Below are 18293 nucleotides of genomic sequence, written 5' to 3' on the forward strand. Positions count from 1 at the left end.
AATGGCTATGAAATTTTAGGGTATTTCTCAACCTTTAAAAAAAACTAAATTTAGGAATTGTTATTATCTCCTTATAATTGTAATTGATGGGGGATAATGTAGGGACACGATGGCTAAGATGCTGAGCTTGTTGATCAGAAAGTTCGGTGGTTTGAATCCCTAGCGCCATGTAACGGAGTGAGCTCCCGTTACTTGTCCCAGCTTCTGCCAACCCAGCAGTTCAAAAGCACATAAAAATGCAAGTAGAAAAATAGGGACCACCTTTGGTGGGAAGGTAACAGTGTTCCATGCTCCTTCGGCATTTAGTCATGCCGGCCACATAACCACCAAGATATCTTTGGACAGCGCTGGCTCTTCAACTTTGAAACAGAGATAAGCACCGCCCCCTAGAGTCGGGAATGACTAACACATATGTGCGAGGGGAACCTTTACCTTTACCTTAATGCCTTCTCTAAGAACAGCTGGTGGGTATCTTGAGTGAAATTCTTCCATTTATCTACAACTGTGTTTGCTTCCTTTCTTTTTTGAAATTTACATAACTCTGCATAGGAACTACCATATATGAATTGGTAAAAATAAAAATGAAATAGAAACTCCCTTTTAAAGAGAGGAGAGGAGTAAAACAGTTTAACAATGAGTTCAATTTGCAAAGCTGTGCTTCTTCTCATTTCTATCTAGCCAGCCTTAAATCTTCCTCTCCCAAAATTGTTGTGAAAGCTCTCCTCCAGAGAAACTTGCTTGCTAACATTTACTCATGGTATATCTTATCTATGATGAAGGTTTCATCATTGGTTGGATGTTTTCTTCTGCATTGCAAGGAAAGGATGGAAAACACTTCCATTATAGAAGCAAGTGCATTTTGTGGACACTGAAACCAGAAAATGCAAGATAAAGGCATAAAGGCATAAACAACATATGAAAGAGAGATGATTCTCATATAGGTGTTGCCATATTAACTCAACTGGAGAAACTCCGAAATTTGAAAGAAGCTCTTGTTTGCAAGAAGAGCCTAATTCTTTTCATTCTGCATCTTGTACTATCTCTTTGAATAGATCTCATCTTTATTTCATGAAACAGAATGTCTGAAGCTTCACAATGAATCCTTTATTTGTTCGAACATTCTGGAAGCGAAGTTTTTCACCAACTCCCCCTTCCCTCAAAAAAGTTACTTAAAATCCTTTTTACTGAAAAGCATGTTTGACCACATCCAGATGGAGCTTTGTGCTTATTCATGAGTACATTTGCAATAGATCTGGTATTGCATAATTGATCACAACGGTGACCAGGCAATGCAAACTTCCCCCTTTCAATATTATATTGGTTAGCTGCTATTGCAAAGTTTTATTAGGTCTCGTAGAACTTTATGATGAATAGATTAGAATGCAATATTGTAATGGCAATTGATTCATAATTTACATGTGTTTTAAATTAACGGGATAGATTAATTAATGTAACCACAGCATTTTAAATTGCTTTTGGACAAACACAATTTAGACTGGATTACAATACATTTATCTGCCCTAATTGAAGTATTAACTATTTTGTGGAAAATTTTAGAATGCTGTTCCCTAAAGCTAAAGTCCAGAAGCCCTATTAATAGATTGAAGAGCAAACATTATCAATTATATTTCAGTGCTGAGTACTTCTATCTTGCATAACCAATAATTGGGATAGCTTACTGGAAGAAGTAATCTAACATATCTGGAAGATAACTGTTTAGTCTATCATCTTGTTTCTAATACCGTCAAGTCAAAGCTTTGAGTGGCTCTTATTCAGCAGCCCTCCACAACAAATACTGTCTTATTCAAGTCCAGGCACGCCTTGACTTTGTATAAATTCCAGGATCTCAAAAGAACGATAGGAATCTTGTTACCTTGATGTGCTTTCCAGATATGGCATATGAAGAGCTTATTGTTCTTGAAGAATAAGATTAGATGCGGGTATGGAATGGTTATGATACATAAGGAGGTATTCTATTGGTCTGTTCTCTGAAAATAGATGTATGACAGTTTCAAAATACTTTCTTCAGATATTCTTAGATGGGAGCTGTCAAATGTACTACTAAAAGGATAGGCAGTCTGATGCCTGCTAGGAAATCAGCTACAACAGGGTGTCAAACTCCCGGCCTGCAGGCCAGATGCATCACACGCTGGCCACGCCACACCCTCCCATTTTAGCGAAGGGGGGAAAAAAGTTGTGATACGTCACATGATGACAACGCAGGTTTGACACCCCTGAGCTACAATGACTGTAATGGGATTTGGCCTACAATTAGTTTCGGTCATGGTGTATAGGAATTCCGGGAGTTGCAATCCAATGTAGGTTGTAAAAGACTGGTTCTGAAAATAGCAAAAGTCATTGGGTGGTGCCATGCTGGTTCTTTCAAAGGACTTGAAGCTGTAGGACTGGGCATTCCTCCTTTGGAACATATCATGAACATCTCCTTTTAAAGGACACAGCAGCAACATAATGAAAGTTAACAGGAATTCTTCCTAAATAAGGCTGAGATAATACATATGAAAATTACAGGTGTCTGGAGTCTTTTGCAGGATTGGAATCTCTTGTTAGAATGAGAAAGTTCAACTAACAATTTAAAATAATGCATTCTGAATAGTGTTAGATATTGTCAGCATGTTATAATTCAATAATTCAAGCAGACCTTAGGAAAGCATTTTGAAGATAATGTATTGTCTGGTTCTCCCTACCCTAATCTTTATAGTCTTTAAATCCAAATGGATTCATATTTATGTATCTAAAATTCTTGAGATCACCTAAGGATGTTGTTGTTGTTGTTTTTAAATGTATTCCACTTTTTGGATACTGTTAGATGGGTAAAGATGGCCTTGAGGATTTATTTAACCATTGAATGTGATATGTTAATGCTGATAAATAATGACCTTATGAGCCTCTGAGTAGGAATAGTTTCCTTATTTCAAACTTAAGAGGCTGTAACCTACTTGCGTCTACCTGCAGGGATGCGATAGTTCAGTGGCTAAGATGCTGAGCTTGTCAGTCAGAGGTTCAGCGGTTCGAATCCATAGCACCATGTAACGGATTGAGCTCCCATTACTTGTCCCAGCTTCTGCCAACCTAGCAGTTCGAAAGCATGTAAAAATGCAAGTAGAAAAGTAGGGACCACTTTGGTGGGAAGATAACAGCGCTCCGTGTACCTTCGGCGTTTAGTCATGCAGATCACATGTCCACAGAGACGTCTTCGTACAGCGCTGGCTCTTCAACTTTGAAACGGAGATGAGCACTGCCCCCTAAAGTCGGGAACAACTAGCACATATGTGCGAGGGGAACCTTTACTTTTAACCTACTTGCTTACCTTAACAAATAGGAAAAAAAATTGCACGGCATAGATTGAGCCCTTTTTTTGCCCTAGTAACAACTGATTGCCAAATGTGTCCTGGTTTAACAGTACAGAATACCCTCTTGGAAAATTCTCAAGAGGAAAATTGAATTTTGATATCAGAAGCTGAAAGGATCTTAACAGTCAGGCATCCCACTACAACAGACCATATTATAGTCGGTAGATTAATGATCCTAATGTGTCTAAACTATCTGCCATTTAAACAGGAAAACAGCATTTTACCTGTGGATCTTGACTTTCCCAAAACAGTATAAACACATTTTGTGAGGAGCTTAGGCAAAAAAAATAATTCTGGACACCTTCATCCCCCGATACATACCTTCTCTTTCCTACATTCCTATCAGTGTCCAATTGCTTTCATTTTTTTTTCTCTTCTCATTTTGATTCAAAGTGTAAGATTCCAATGTAGTCAGTGGCAAAGTCTACAGATCGCTTTCTCTCTAGGCAGGCAGGCTGGCTTTTCCCCCCCCCCTTTTTTTTTTTCACTGTCTGCCGCCATTGGATTGCTAGTCATTAACCTTCCATTTCTGTGGCTTAGTAATGGCAGGTTTCTCAAGCTCTGAACTAATTTTCTTTGGGTACTGCAAGCTGCCAAGGTGGGAGTGGAGAGAAGAAGTAAAGAGTATGTGGAAAATCCTACCACAGCTGGTTATGTGAGTGCTTGTTTTTTCCTGTGCGGTGGCTAATAACTGCCCAATGATGTTATGATATACCAAGGTGAGGGGGGGGAGCAAAGGCGCAGCATTTTACACATACAAATTGCATTCCCCTTGTCTCTTCAGAACTTTATGTGAACATAAAGCTAAGTCTGCAGAGATAGAGGTCATGCAGTTTCTAGCAGCAGGCTCTTGCATCCATGGATAAGGAGACTGTTGCCTTGCATGTGTGAATTGGCCCTACAGGTATCGCCATTATTAGGGAAATGAAGTGTGCAACAATGGGCCTTTATGGTGCAATTTACATTACAAACTGCCCTGGAACAAATATTTTGAAAGCTGTTAGTTGAATAAGTAACTAGGTCTGTGTTCCCAGCATAACTGTTCTCAAAAGAGAGGTATGACATCCTTGCAGGAAGCGGTTTTTAAACACAGCGTTAAACCTTGACTGTATAGCATAATATTATCAGTCTTTCCACCATGCCTATAAAGCCAGTTTATAAGTAGGGAGTGGCCATGTAGTTACTATTAGTTTAAGATTGTAACTGAAGATAAATTGTAAATTGCCGTATTTCTGTTCTAAAAGAATAATATAGTTTGCTGAATAGTTTTGCTGAAAATCCATAATTCTATACAGAATCATTTGAACAAATAGATGAGCCAAAACTGGTCTTTAATGTCGCTCGTCCAAATCTTGTGCATAATTGACCCCCATCATTTTAAACTTCCATTTTTGTAATTGTTAAACTAATATTTTAAAGAGATTTAATAATAATCTTACTCTTTATTTCAATACCTTAGCAATATTCTTTAACTGTCTATTTTTTTAAATACCTGCAGATTTAGAATTGTCTAATGTAGCACTTCTGAGCTGATAATAGTTTGAAGGCTTCTAATGTGTTTGGGTCACATGGTGAAATCAGGACAAGTTTTAAGAGAATATTCTGCTATTCCACATTTCAGTTGCAATTCCTCTTGCGATAACTCAAATGGTTTAACAGCTTGAATGGCATTTAGTTGTTCAGAAGTATTAATACCTCTATTAGCCCATAATTAAAGCAGCCTTTAATGCTGGAAATAGAATTGTGGCTAAAAATGGAGCAGAGCCTCTCCCACAATATCAAGTGGGATCACATAATCCTCCCTGAAGCTCTTATATGATAAAATAAATAAATAAATAAAGCCAAACAAGGAGGCTGTTTTAGTAACATAGCCGTCAACCTGAAATACCTAAATTGACTTTTGTCCTTTCTTATAACTTCATGGATTACATTTAGCCATGGCTGTTCTGCAAACAAGACTAACTTCAGAAATGATTTGCATACAGAAGTCCATGTTCTGAAATATTCTCAGCGGAGCTAGAAGTAATATTATGACCTGCCCTGGACAGCCATGAAAAGTTGTAATTCACAAAACTAGGCTAAATAGGATTATGCTCATCTAACTTAGTTTAAGGCTAGAATATATTTATGTTTCCTGATGTTTTTATTCTGTGATCTGGTCACCAATATAGCTGAAGGGAGCCTTCAAAAGTGGCTTATGTTTCAATATACAGTTAGAATATTCATCTCTTTAAATTAATCTGTTCTGTATATATTAAAAAACCTGGGAGATTTAGAAATTATCTTTACCAAGTGAGCAAACCAGGAGTTCATAACTGTCTTTTTCACTGTTGTTCCAAAATTCATCAAAACAAATTATGTATGTATGTATGTATGTATGTATGTATGTATGTATGTATGTATTTGTGTTACAACCCCTGGTATGACCCTGGTATGATATAAAATACCTTTTAAAAATTGCTAAAGCAGATTTAAACCTGTCTTGGCATTATTGCCATCTTTTTCCCTTTTGTTTTTTCTTTACTCCCCCCACTTTTTTCTGAATGTATTAGGCACCTTTCTGTGTCCAGAAAAAAATTCATGTTATAGCCCAGACCTGCTAGCCAGCAAGTCTTATGGCAGTGTCAGATAACTGAAGTCACAAGGCTAGACTACAAAGTGAAATACCACAGATCTATAAACAATGTTCCACGCTAATGTGAAATTTTCAGGTTTGTGGGTATACTCCACAGCAGTTGAGGGCTTTCTTTCAGAACCAGAATGAGTTTCCTGGAAACCAACCCTTCCTTCAAAGAGATCATGGAGAAATTTTGTCAGATTATCTCTACTTTCATTTTTCCAATTTAGCCCTTTACATGTCCACGCAGACACTACGAATTCATTAGGCTTACTCACAGTTAAGTGTGCATGTAATGACAGCTTAAAGTAGCTTGAAAACTGGCATCTAAAAAGATGGATAAATATCATAACTGGCTTTAAAGAGTTACTCGGGAAGGTGAGCAACCATTGCTTTAAAGTTGCTTAGACCTGTTGGTCTGGAAATTTTTGGCACAGGTTTTCCAAGTCCAAATGGGTTTTGTTGCATCACTTCTACTGTATATGGCCCGAAGGCTTTATAAATGCTGTGCAAAGGCTATCGGGTTGTTGGATGAATGATCAGAATAAAGCACAAGACATTGTAAGTGGGAGCTGCGCTCTTCTTGTTTGGAAAAGCTGTTCCAACCTCGTGCTGCCGTCCTAATTGTTGATCATCAGTTGGTGTTGGATTTTATATTCCGCTCTAGATTTAAGTTTTTTTTTCATAAAGCATGTGTTTTCTAGCAGCACTTTCCTGATTCATAAAGTTCACTTTATAATTGTTTGATTTAATGCAGGGGTGTCCAAACTTGGGAACTTTAAGACGTGTGGACTTCAACTCCTAGAATTCCCCAGCCAGCCATGCTGGCTGGGGAATTCTGGGAGTTGAAGTCCACACGTCTTAAAGTTCCCAAGTTTGGACACCCCTGTTTTAATGGATAGAATGTTGTCAGCACAGCTGGTACAACTGGGCAATGAGGCACTCTGTGTTAGGAATAAGGAGTTTATCGGAGTGTATGTGTATAGTATATTTAGAAACGCCAACCAGGAGAGCAACAGCAAAGGATGAAGTGGCTCCGAATTTCTACGAAAATGTATGTTTCCCCGCAGGTGACACTTCAACGCAGGCTGGTGCTTCAAGACTTGACAATATTGTTACGTTAACTTCCACATCTTTCACTTTTGGGGGGCTACTTGGGTGAATTAACACTACCATTGGAAGTCCTCCCAAGTGGCTGCTTCATTCTTACCGATTTTTCCTCTTTCAGGTGCAGATAGCATTATTGAAAAGGCATCACATTCCGGGATGATCAATCCAAGCCGTCAGTGGCAGGTCTTGAAGCAAAATTCTGGTGTTCATTTTGAATACCAGATCCGGGTCACCTGTGATGAACACTACTATGGTTTTGGATGCAACAAACTTTGTCGACCAAGAGATGACTTCTTTGGACACTATACTTGTGATCAGAATGGCAATAAAACCTGCTTGGAAGGCTGGATGGGACCAGACTGCAACAAAGGTTTGTAATGCCCATGTTCTGTTTTTTGTATATCCTCCACTCCCAAATTCTAGAGGCCAAAAAAAAAAAGGGCTATCTTTTTAGGCCAACTAAAAAAAATTGGTTTTGCCATAACTCGCGGCAAAATTAGAATAGTTTTAACTTAAAATATTTTAGGCTGACCTTTTTGAATCTAAAATTTAGATGGCTTACAGCAGGGGTGTCCAAACTTGGGAACTTAAGACTTGTGGACTTCAGCATGGCTGGCTGGGGAATTCTGGGAGTTGAAGTCCACAAGTCTTAAAGTTCCCAAGTTTGGACACCCCTGGCTTACAGGATTAGAACAAATTAACAGTCAGCAAAGTCATGAAATAATATTATTATGGAAGTAATAAAAGGGACATTAGACCCATTAATGTAAAGGGCAGCTACATCAAATCATCTACAGGAGTGGCTATTTTTTGGTTGATTCAAATTATCTAAGGCGATTAAAATACAAGGACAACAAAAGGTCTGAAAGAATATCCCTAAAATAGGCAATTAAATGACCAATGTAGTGTACACTAACAAAAAAAAGTTCAAACTTCATATGTGTGCTAATGGAGTCAGAGTCAGTACTGACTGAATAGGCAGAATTATGCAGATGTGGTCAAGAGGCTTCTAGGAAACATCCAGGGTTATTTTTTTTAATTGCTGTGAATAAAGGCAAATCCCATGCTGGGAAACATGGAGGAATGAACAGATACTGTAATTAAGTTAGCAGAACTGTAATGACTTTAGGGGGAGGTTACCTTTGAATTTTGTATGCAGTTTAGTTTAACTCGGGATACTTACAGCTGGAAAAGAGTAACCATAATGAACAAAGGAAACTAGTCTAGTAGGAAAGGTAAAATATTTGGGGTTCTTTTGCTCAGAAAAAGGTAAGCAAAAGAGACACAAGTATATAAAATTATGTAAGATGTAGAGAAAATAAATGGAGAAATTGTCTTCCTCTGTTATAAACCAAGAAATTAAGGTTAGCTGATGAAATTGAATGGTGAACAAATCAAAACAGATAAAAGAATGTAGTACAGGATCCAATCTGGGTCGGAGGAGACTTCCAGCACAAGTCCAAAATCTCAGAAGACAAAACCTCAGGTTCCAGTGACCGACCCAGATGGGGTCCTACAACATTATCCTCGGACATGTATATTCTGCCTTCATTCTAAAAAAGAAGCCCTGCTTCATACAAGATGCAGATTAGCAGAACAAGTTGCTTCTGCAAGCTGTAATGATGATACCAGTTTAACTTGTTTGAAAAGCGGATTAGATCAGTAAATGAAATGTACTTGCCCACAGTGCAGTTGGCAAAATGCAGATATCACATGAACCAAACTCTTTCCCCTACTGATACATCCATCCTTGAACAATTACATTCCCTACCAATGAAGGTTCTAAGAGGATTTAAACAGCATAAAGGCTATATTACAGCAATCCAACTTGGACACCACTAGCGCATGAATAACTGACTTCTCCAGGGAGAGCTGCAGCTGGCAAAACAAAACAAAACTCCTCAACATTGCTGCTTAAGCTTTCTCAGCTAGTGATAGATCCAGGAGACCTCCCAAGCTGTGTTTGTATTTAGTTTAATAATGCATGATTATTTTGCGAGTTGTGACTTCCATCCAGTACCTCATATGACTTGGTCTAACGTGGCCTCTTGGAGGTAGTACTATGCGTGCAGATCTTCACTTAATATAGGCCATTAGGCCACTCTCCCTGCCCACCTTAGCTGTACATGTGAGTCAGTGAATGAGAAAGAGTGATTGTGATTTTTTGGAATACGTTTTTAAAAATTATATATGTATTAAGCTGCCAAACAAAACCTATGCTTCTTTATAGCCAAGAATGCATCTGAGGCCTAATAGGCCTCATTTTTTTAAAAAAAGAAAATAAAAATGATAGTTTTCCTCCCTTCCTGGAAGAAGGATAGTAGTAACTTGGGGGGGAGGGGATTGTTTCTGTTAAAGAGAGGCTTCAATAGGTATCAAGTAGGATAATAATTAGGGGTTATATCCTCTATGTCAACCATTTTGTGAATGGATGAGCCCCCTCCCAGTAGCCATCTTCTAGCAAGCACCCACAGGATGTCCTCAACATTCCAGGCAGAGGTGACCACCAGTCCCTAAAGCCTGGGGACGCCTAAACAATACTGTTCAGCATGAAGGTATCATGAATTTTAACCAAATGTGCCCTCTGTTTAAAAAGCATCCATAAGGATCATATTTCAATTGTGGAGTGTTTAATTTTGTACAGCACAGTCCCAGCTATAAGCCGGCACATTTCCAAAACAGAGGAGCAGGTAGCAGAGCGATAGGGAAAGATTGCCACCTGAGCTCCTGCTATTAACCAGAACGGAAGTTAATTTTGGGGTGTCCATTTAAGAATGTTTTGCCCTTAAGACTTCCATCAGTTTGTCTCCTCTAGTTTTACTTTATAAAGACATCTTTGTGAGGAGGTTTTTTTGAGGTCTACACTTGTTGCAAATCGGGTAGAGTGAATTCGCAATTGGACAAGGGACTCCTTTTGTGCTGAGACCTCTGATAAAAATGGCCTGTACTCTGATACCTGTAGCTGTCATTTAGGCTTGGCAAATGCCTCCAGTGGCTCCCGCTAGAAGGCCTTTGGAGACCACATTGTTGCACACATCCAAGAAGAGTGTGGGTTGTCTGTGAATGTCTAAGATAGTGACATGACCGTGTCTGCTTGCTTTTTTGGCCTTACCCACCTCTGGCATGTACTCCCTTTTCTGAAAATTAGATACAATTTTGCTTCATTTGAAAATGATACCCATTCTGAGTCTGGTACATCTCCCATTCCTACCCACAAACAAGCGTTTTTTTTTTTTTTTAAAAAATCCAGATTCCTTGTTTAATGCTAAAAAAAAGCAAGTGAAAGACCCTTGGTTGCTTTTCTGTTCTGTTTTGGCTGTGGTGCTATCGGTGCACTGCCAATCACCAAACATTTCCCTGTCGGAGTGGGTGAAAGGTGCTTTTATGCAAATGATTTGCAGCTATAATATGCGGGTGCCTAAATGTATAGACTTAAGTTGAGAGACAGAAAATGCTGCAGGCCAGTAAAGAACGCTTTAGAACGCTCAACATTGGGCCTTGTGTAATTTTGTTAATGAAGCTTTCGCCTAGCAGTTGGGACCCCTCCTTTGTAGGTTGCTAGCACGGAGCAATTCAGTTTCTTTTCTAGAAGGCTTCATTCAAGGGGCCCACTGCAGTGCTGACTGGGCTATTAAAAACTTTCCAGGGGATTCAAAGTGCAAGAAATGTTATGTTGTGCCTTTATTTCTCCTAAATTTCCTCCCATTTTTCTCTTTTCAGCAATCTGTCGTCAGGGTTGCAACCCCAGACATGGTTCTTGTAAAATACCCGGCGAATGCAGGTAAAAGCAAAGAATTTCTTGACTTAAATGATTCAGAATTGTTGTATAAGTTAAAAAAAAAACAGGAGTTAGCATTAGGACAGTCTTGATGTTTAATTTCGAAGCAAATATTCTCGACCCCAGGGCTCGGGCAAAGAAAACAATGTTTTGGGGAGATGCCTTAGAAAAGCCTGTTACATGTAAACATATTTTTTTTGGGTCTGGAGCCAGGAAGTCAAATAGATTGTGAATCTCCTATACTGCACGGCAGCTAAACTCTTGGCCCAACATTAGTGTGTAATCCGTTTACCTCTAGTAAGTGTAATTACATGACTGGTTTTAGCTTTCGCCATCTCCTACCCTCCCCCCTCCTCCTTCCCCTCAACTTTTCCCACCAGTAGGCACAAGTTGAGCATTCTTGAGATGGGATTAATGCCTCCTCCTTAGGTCCTCTGCTCTTGGGAGCCAGACTTCAGAGTGATGAGAGGTTAATAGCTTGGATGGAATCTTGTCCGTCCGTAGATCTTCTTGATGAGGCAGAGGGCTGCTGTGGTTCTTTGATGTCTCCTTTATTTTTCTGGCAAGTAGACAAGGTTGGGGTGAGTGGTGGGTAGGGAGGATAGCTTGCATGTAGCCAGGCTCGGAAAGCAAAGAATCGTGATTATGATGCATCCTTGAATTGCGTTTCTATTCAGGTAAGGCTGGCGAGCATGATTGGGGTAGGGACCTTTGCTTTTTAACGCTTCCTTTTCATTCTGGAGTAATTGCTGCCTGTGTTTTCAGGCGCAGGAAAGGAGGGAGCTCCTGAGACTGGCTGGCAGAGTGGCCCTCCAGAAGCTGGCTGTGTAATCAGACATATTGTGGGGTTTTTGGTTTCTTCCCTAGTCTGACTTCGAGACTTGGTCACTAGAAGCCAGAAGCATTTGGGGAGGTCAGGAAAATCTCTGGCCTCAGGGAACCGCTTGAGGTTTGGAGGTTTGCAAGTCTGAATCCAAAGGATAGGTTTATATTCCAAAAAGTGGTGGCAAGCACAGTGAAAAAGGGGTCAACCAGACCTCGTCCTTCCCCTTCCACGGGCAAGCATTGTAACCAATCATCCCCAGGCCTGCCCAATCACATAGCACCAAGCCAACACACTCCTTCCTCTTTCTTAATCTCAAAGCCAATCAACTCCTGCATTTCTCTCCCTGGTAACAGCACCCACCCCATTTGTGTTCTCGAGTTTTTCAGAAGAGGAGTGGGCCACTGCCAATAACTCCATAAGCACCTCTCTTGCCTCTCTGTAGAAAACAGGACTATTACTTGGGGGGGGGGGGGGGAGCCACATTGTCTGGCAGCTTTCAAGCCTTTATTGATCTGGGTCTGCCTTAAGAAGATCCTGAAAAGGAAAGGAATGTACAGGTAGTTCTCAACTTACAACAGTTCATTTAATGAACTGTTCATTCAAAGTTTCAACATGTTTCAACATTGCTGAAAAAAGTGACTTACGACCATTTTTCACACTTACAACCATTTCAGGATCTCCATGGTTGCATGATCAAAATTTGGATGCTTGGCAACTGACTTATATTTATGATGGTCCCAGTGTCCTGAAGTCATGTGATCAACTTTTGTGACCTTCTGACGAGCAAAATCAATGGGGAAGTCAGATTCGCGTAACAAACACCGTTACTAAATTAACAGCTGCAGTGATTCACTGCACAACTGCGGCAAGAAGTCGTAAAATAGGACAAAATTCACTTAGCAAATGTTTTGCTTGGCAACAGAAATTTTGGGCTCTGTTGTGCTCGTAAGTCGAGGACTACCTATCAGTGAGGCTGCCAATGGGTCACCCCGGGAGGGCCCTTGTGCAGTACATAACATTCATTCAGCAACAGTAGGGAGACTCTGCATGCTCTCGGGGCCCTTGTTAGAAGTGGCTTTCACCTTGTAGCTGTCACAGTATTTGCAAAAGAGAGGAATCTGTCTGGAACAAGACGACCCCAGCGTGGCTGCTCCCCTAAGGGCTTTCTCAGTTGCAGAAATGGAATATGATTATGTTGGGAAGAGAAATGTTAATTATGAATCAGATTAAGAGCTGGAAGGGACCTTTGTGGTCTTCTAGTCCAGCCCCCTGCTCAAGTAGCAAAGGCCCTATACCAAGGGTTAACAGCCCGTGGCTCTGGAGCCGCATGTGGCTCTTTCAGCCCTCTGCTGCGACTCCCCATCGCTCAAAATATGCATCACAACCGTCAATGTACGACATCCACTGGCATGTGATTTATTGAGGTTTTCAATCTCCAGAAGGCCAACCATGGATAAATCCAAAAAAAGTTTTTTTAAAAAACCCAGAATGTTTAATTCAACTACGTATACTAGTTTTGTGGTTGCTCAGGAAATAGTCAGGCACGGGAAGAGTTTTGTGGCTCCCGGTGTTTTCTGAGGGAAACGGGTCCAAATGGCTCTTTGAGTGTTTAAGGTTGCCGACCCCTGCCATTTCAGACAAGTGATTGTCCAGTCTCTTCTTAAAAATCTCCGGTGATGAAGCAGCCAACAACAACTGAAGGCAGTGAGCTTGAGTGCCCTTCCCCTTTCAGCCATCAGAGCTTTCCTCTGAGACGCCTTCCACGAAAGGTGGTCCCTATCCCAGGGCTGCCTGGAATGGAGGGAGATAGGGGGCAGGCAGGTAGGCCCTATCCCGTGCCTTTGTTGTGAAGACCTTGCTGAAAAGCAAGTGTGCCTCCTTTTAAAAAGGCGAGGAATGAATGGACCCTTTTACACAAAAATAGGATCAAAATCAATCCAAGGGGCCCAAGCAGAATTATCCTGAAGGGAAAAGTGGTGAGATTCTTGCGCTCTGACTGTCTCTCCGGGCAGACTCGCCCTCAGTCAGCCTGTCGTATTTCTTTGCCCTATTTTGGTTGGGCTGGATCCCAAGAGATGCACAAGCCAAAGCAGCAAAAGATTTGTGCTTCTTCTGTCATTCAGCTGAATGTGCCTTAGAGGGTTTGCCTGCATTCCTTGCTAGCCAGAACAACAGGCTTTGTTTCCAGAGTTCAAGCCTTCCTGTGCCTCTCGCCTCCCACTTGCTGCCCAGACATGCATTATTGCCCTTATTTACTTAAGGTGCAACTTTCCCACACTTCTTTATATATATAGAACTTCCAGCAGCAGAGCTGCCCTTCCTGATACCCCAGCCTCAATTATCTTCTCGGACTCAGGGAAACCAAGCTATATGGTGTGTTTTTTCCCCCCACTGAGTTGGGATGAGTCATAGTCTGCTATGTTACAGATGCAGCCCGTTTAAAAATAAAACCCCAGCCAAAGCTGCTTTCAAGACCTAAAAACAAAAATGTATAGAAGTTTCTCTCATTCTCATTAGATGTGGAGCTGAAAAAAAAGAAAAGGCCCGATCAAGATGAAATGGGCCCATTTTGTAAGCCAGACTCTTATTTTTGAAGCATGCAATGGCTGGATGTACGTTAACGTGGAAAGGCCTAATAAATTCCTCTGCTAAAATTAGCCCGGCTTCAGTTTGGCTTGTTTTTTTGGAACTGAACTATCTAGATGGGCCTTGCCTAGCATTAAAAATAAAGTTAGACTATTGGAGGCTGTTGTTCTTTTTTAAAGCTGCACTGTGTGGAAGCAGTGTGTGTGCTGCAAGAGGCTTTTGGCACCTAACTATAGCGGTCTCTTCTGGAAGTCCCTCTTTCCCGATATCACATTCTGCTTTCCAGCTCTGGCTGCCAGTGATGGGGCCTGTAGTCCAAGATTTCAGGCAGCTTTTTGTGAGGGGCAGGAGAGAAACTGCTATAAAGCTTTTGTTCCATACAAGGATTGAAATCTGTCTTTTATCCTTCTGGGCCTTCTTTATTCAAAGGGGAACTTCCATTTCCTCTGCTCTGCTGCTCCCAGAGAAGATCCCACAGTAAGGACTTGAAATACCTGTTGTTTTCAATCTTTCAGTGGCATCAAGGCATCTCTCTTTCTCAAAGCTGCTGCTGCTGTCAAAAAAAGAGATAATAATTAGGGGGAATGGCTTTCCATTTGAGAGGTTTTTTTCCAAGGAGAATTGAAGCATGATATTAGCATTAAGTGATTAGCTCCCCAGTCATATCCCTGTCATTTTTCCCCCTCGTCACAAGGCTGCATGGCAGGGTAATTGCTTTGAAAATCAAATGAAAACGCTTGTTTTGGAAAGTTAGGTCCGGTGGAGTTGAGTTGGTTGTTTCTCCCCATATATTGGGTATAATGAAATGCCTTATTTGTTCACTTACAATTTCACACTTGCAAATTTTTCATTCTTCACCTCAGATAGTACATTTTATTTTTAAACAAAATAAAAATAAAAATTGGCAGTGCACAAGGGCGGGAACGCGGAGAAGACTGGATATTTGGATAATACATTATTTTTCCCAGATTTTGTTGTTACATCAACTTGCGTTCTAGTACGTGTTTGTTTGTTTTAAGTCCCTTTGAGCCAAAGTTTAAATAAAATCATTATAGAACTGGGGTCCCTTTACTGAGCTGTGTCTGAGGCAGCTATATCAAACACCTACACACACCCACACACACACACCATCCCTTTCCTTTCATGTTCTGTATGGAAATATCAATTATCAAAAGGAAATATTGCTTTAGGACTTCTGTTGTTACCTGCCTTAAAGTGGCTTCCTTCTCCTCATGTCAGCCTGTGACTCCTAGTAACTGCATAGTGCATACCCCCAAACAGTGGTACATCCAGGAGGCAGAGTTGTGAGCAAAGGGAAGCCTAGTTAGCTAGCTGCTTCATCCTGCTGGGCTGTTTGCCTTTCTGCTGAAATGCCCCTAACCCCTTGTATTCATGAGGGTCTTTGGATAATTGTCGCTCCTCCTGACTCATTCTTTTCCCTTTTCACCCTGATCCCTTTCTCTAATCCATTTGTCAAGGCCCAGAGATTGATCTCTTGTGTCCACCCACCCACTCTCCCTCCTGCGCTTGTGTGAGCTTCAGAATAGCATAGAGTCTTGTCTTCAATGGCTCCACACTGAGCCTCCCAGAACAGTTATTCTTTTGTACAAAGGCTGCCTTTAGAGACCTTGGTTAAAACTGTTTGTTTACAAGAAGCCACCAAATAAGTCTCAGAAAGAATGCAGCCTTTTAAAAAAAAAACAGGAAAGCAAAACTTGGACTTTCCAGCCGCTGGTCCTTTTATTTCCTTTCAGGATATAATTCCAAGCTCTCTTTCTTTGAAGGTGTCAGTATGGATGGCAAGGCCAGTACTGCGATAAGTGCATTCCACACCCGGGCTGTGTCCATGGCACTTGCAACGAACCGTGGCAATGTCTCTGTGAAACCAACTGGGGTGGCCAATTCTGCAATAAAGGTAGGCTGAATCTAGGAAGAGCTGTGAGGGGGGCTTGAAATGCAGATCAATATCATGGAGGTTGGGATGGTAGGTAGAAAGTGCACTTTGGTGCACTGCTGGCTTTGCTTCCCTGTTCTGCTTACAAAGCATCTGGTTGCTTTGTCTTGGAGGATAGCATGGCAGGGAACATAGAGCATCTGTTTTGAAACCTCTTATTCATTCTTTGGCTGCTCTTTATCCCTTGCAGATCTCAACTACTGTGGGACTCACCCGCCTTGTTTGAACGGAGGGACCTGTAGCAACACAGGCCCTGACAAATACCAGTGTTCCTGCCCTGAAGGCTATTCGGGACAAAACTGTGAAATTGGTAAGAAATTCTCCAGGGGCTGCTTTGTTGTATTCAAGCACCATGGCTGCATCCCTAGGGATGTTCTGGACAGAACATGAGATGTGGGGGAAATGCAAAATTACTTTTCAGTGCATAGTAAGGAAACAGTGGTTCTCCAGAACTTTGGACTGCAGCTTTCATCTGGCTTACCCAGCATGGCTAATGGCAAGGATAATGGGATCTGAAGTCCAAAAGAGGTGGAGAAATACCATACGGCTTCCAGTCTTGAGGAAGTCAGCGGCAACCATTGTTTTCATGCATTTATTAAAGGATAATTCCCATCAACAAAAAATGCTCTTGTTATAGACACATGCATGCACCAATTAATATACAAATACAACACTGAAGTACTAATGTAGTACTAGTATAGTAGTAAAATACTAGCATAATACTGACACTGAAGATGTTACTTAGTTGGGTAGTGAAATATCGGCAATATGATTACTTGACATTTCTGGAGAAGGCCGTTGCCTCAAGTGGATCATTTGGAAATGCTCACCAGTCACCATGCAGTTAAAATCAACTTAGTTCAGAAATGTGTGGTGTAATGAGACAACTGGTAGGTGTGTTTCCAAACCATCTAATCCAGATAACACCCTAGACCAGATTTTGCCAACCTTTTCAGCTTTGCAGACAAGTAAGAAGGTGGGGGGTGGGGGTGGTAGAGGATGGTTCCATCCGTTCCGCCCATGCGCAGCTCCATTTGTGTGAATGCTGGGCACATGTACCCGCCATTTGCACAACTGAAGTGCAGGTGCACTCGCTGCTCGTGCAAGTGTGGTTGTGCATACGTGCTTGCCCACCACTTCCGTGCCCCAGTTGGCTGTGGCCTAGGGACCCCTGCCCTAGTCCTTGAATATGGCACTGGGAGGAATGTGTGATCAGGAAGTGTGAAGTGATTGTTGAGAAGTGAACTGATGGTTTTTAGCTTAGCACCCTGCCATTGGTTTCACCAGGGGTGAAATCCAGCAGGTTCTAACAGGTTCTGGAGAACCTATAGCGGAAATTTTGAGTAGTTCGGAGAACCATTAAATACCACCTCTGGCTGGCCCCAGAGTGGGGAGGGAATGGGATTTTGCAGTATCCTTCCCCTGCCATGCCCACCAAGCCACACCACACCCACCAAGCCACGCCCACAGAACCGGTAGTAAAAAAAACAGCGGATTTCACCACAGGGGTACCTGGAAGCATTCAAAGATGGGCAGAGTATTAGGTCTACTGCGAGATGGAAAGTTGGAGGAGCCAAAGGAAGCAAGGAATGACTTTGAGGGTAAGAGGGGTGGTCCACTGTGCCAGCTTTGGCTAAACTGAAGGGGATTCTCTTCTTGCTGCAGCGGAACACGCCTGTCTTTCGGATCCTTGCCACAACGGAGGAAGCTGCCTTGAGACCCCTACTGGATTTGAATGTGTCTGTGCACAAGGCTGGGCAGCACCAACCTGCATGCTTAGTAAGTGAATTGGAATGCTAAAGCTTTAACCCCTCTCGCCTCCTTAAGTGTCACAGAAATTTCCAAGTGGTTCTTAATAGTTAACTAGTGTCAGAAATCATGCCAATTACCAAAAGCACAGTACCAGTTTCTACCTTTTAAAGATTCTCCGTTAAGAAATTCCTAAATCCTTAAACTGTTTATTTGTTACTCCTGCATCTTGCAGGTATTACCTGTGAGTCTGGAAGAAGAAAACCAGAGCATGTTCTTCTGCCTCATATGTGTTATCCTTT

The 18293-nt window shown here is 41.5% G+C and overlaps 1 protein-coding gene across 1 annotated transcript in view; it reads left to right on the forward strand.

The window, feature by feature from the left end:
• The window catches only part of JAG1 (jagged canonical Notch ligand 1), a 59114-nt gene that overhangs the window by 17899 nt on the left and 22922 nt on the right, over positions 1–18293 (forward strand). Inside the window, exons 4-8 of the mRNA XM_081940619.1 lie at positions 7217–7468; positions 10819–10879; positions 16073–16203; positions 16433–16552; positions 17908–18021. Coding sequence (XP_081796745.1) covers positions 7217–7468; positions 10819–10879; positions 16073–16203; positions 16433–16552; positions 17908–18021 — 678 coding nt within the window. The remainder of the gene's footprint in view (positions 1–7216; positions 7469–10818; positions 10880–16072; positions 16204–16432; positions 16553–17907; positions 18022–18293) is intronic.

The sequence above is a fragment of the Natrix helvetica genome (assembly GCF_964273705.1).
Source record: "Natrix helvetica genome assembly, chromosome: 2".
Taxonomy (NCBI): Eukaryota; Metazoa; Chordata; class Lepidosauria; order Squamata; family Natricidae; genus Natrix; species Natrix helvetica.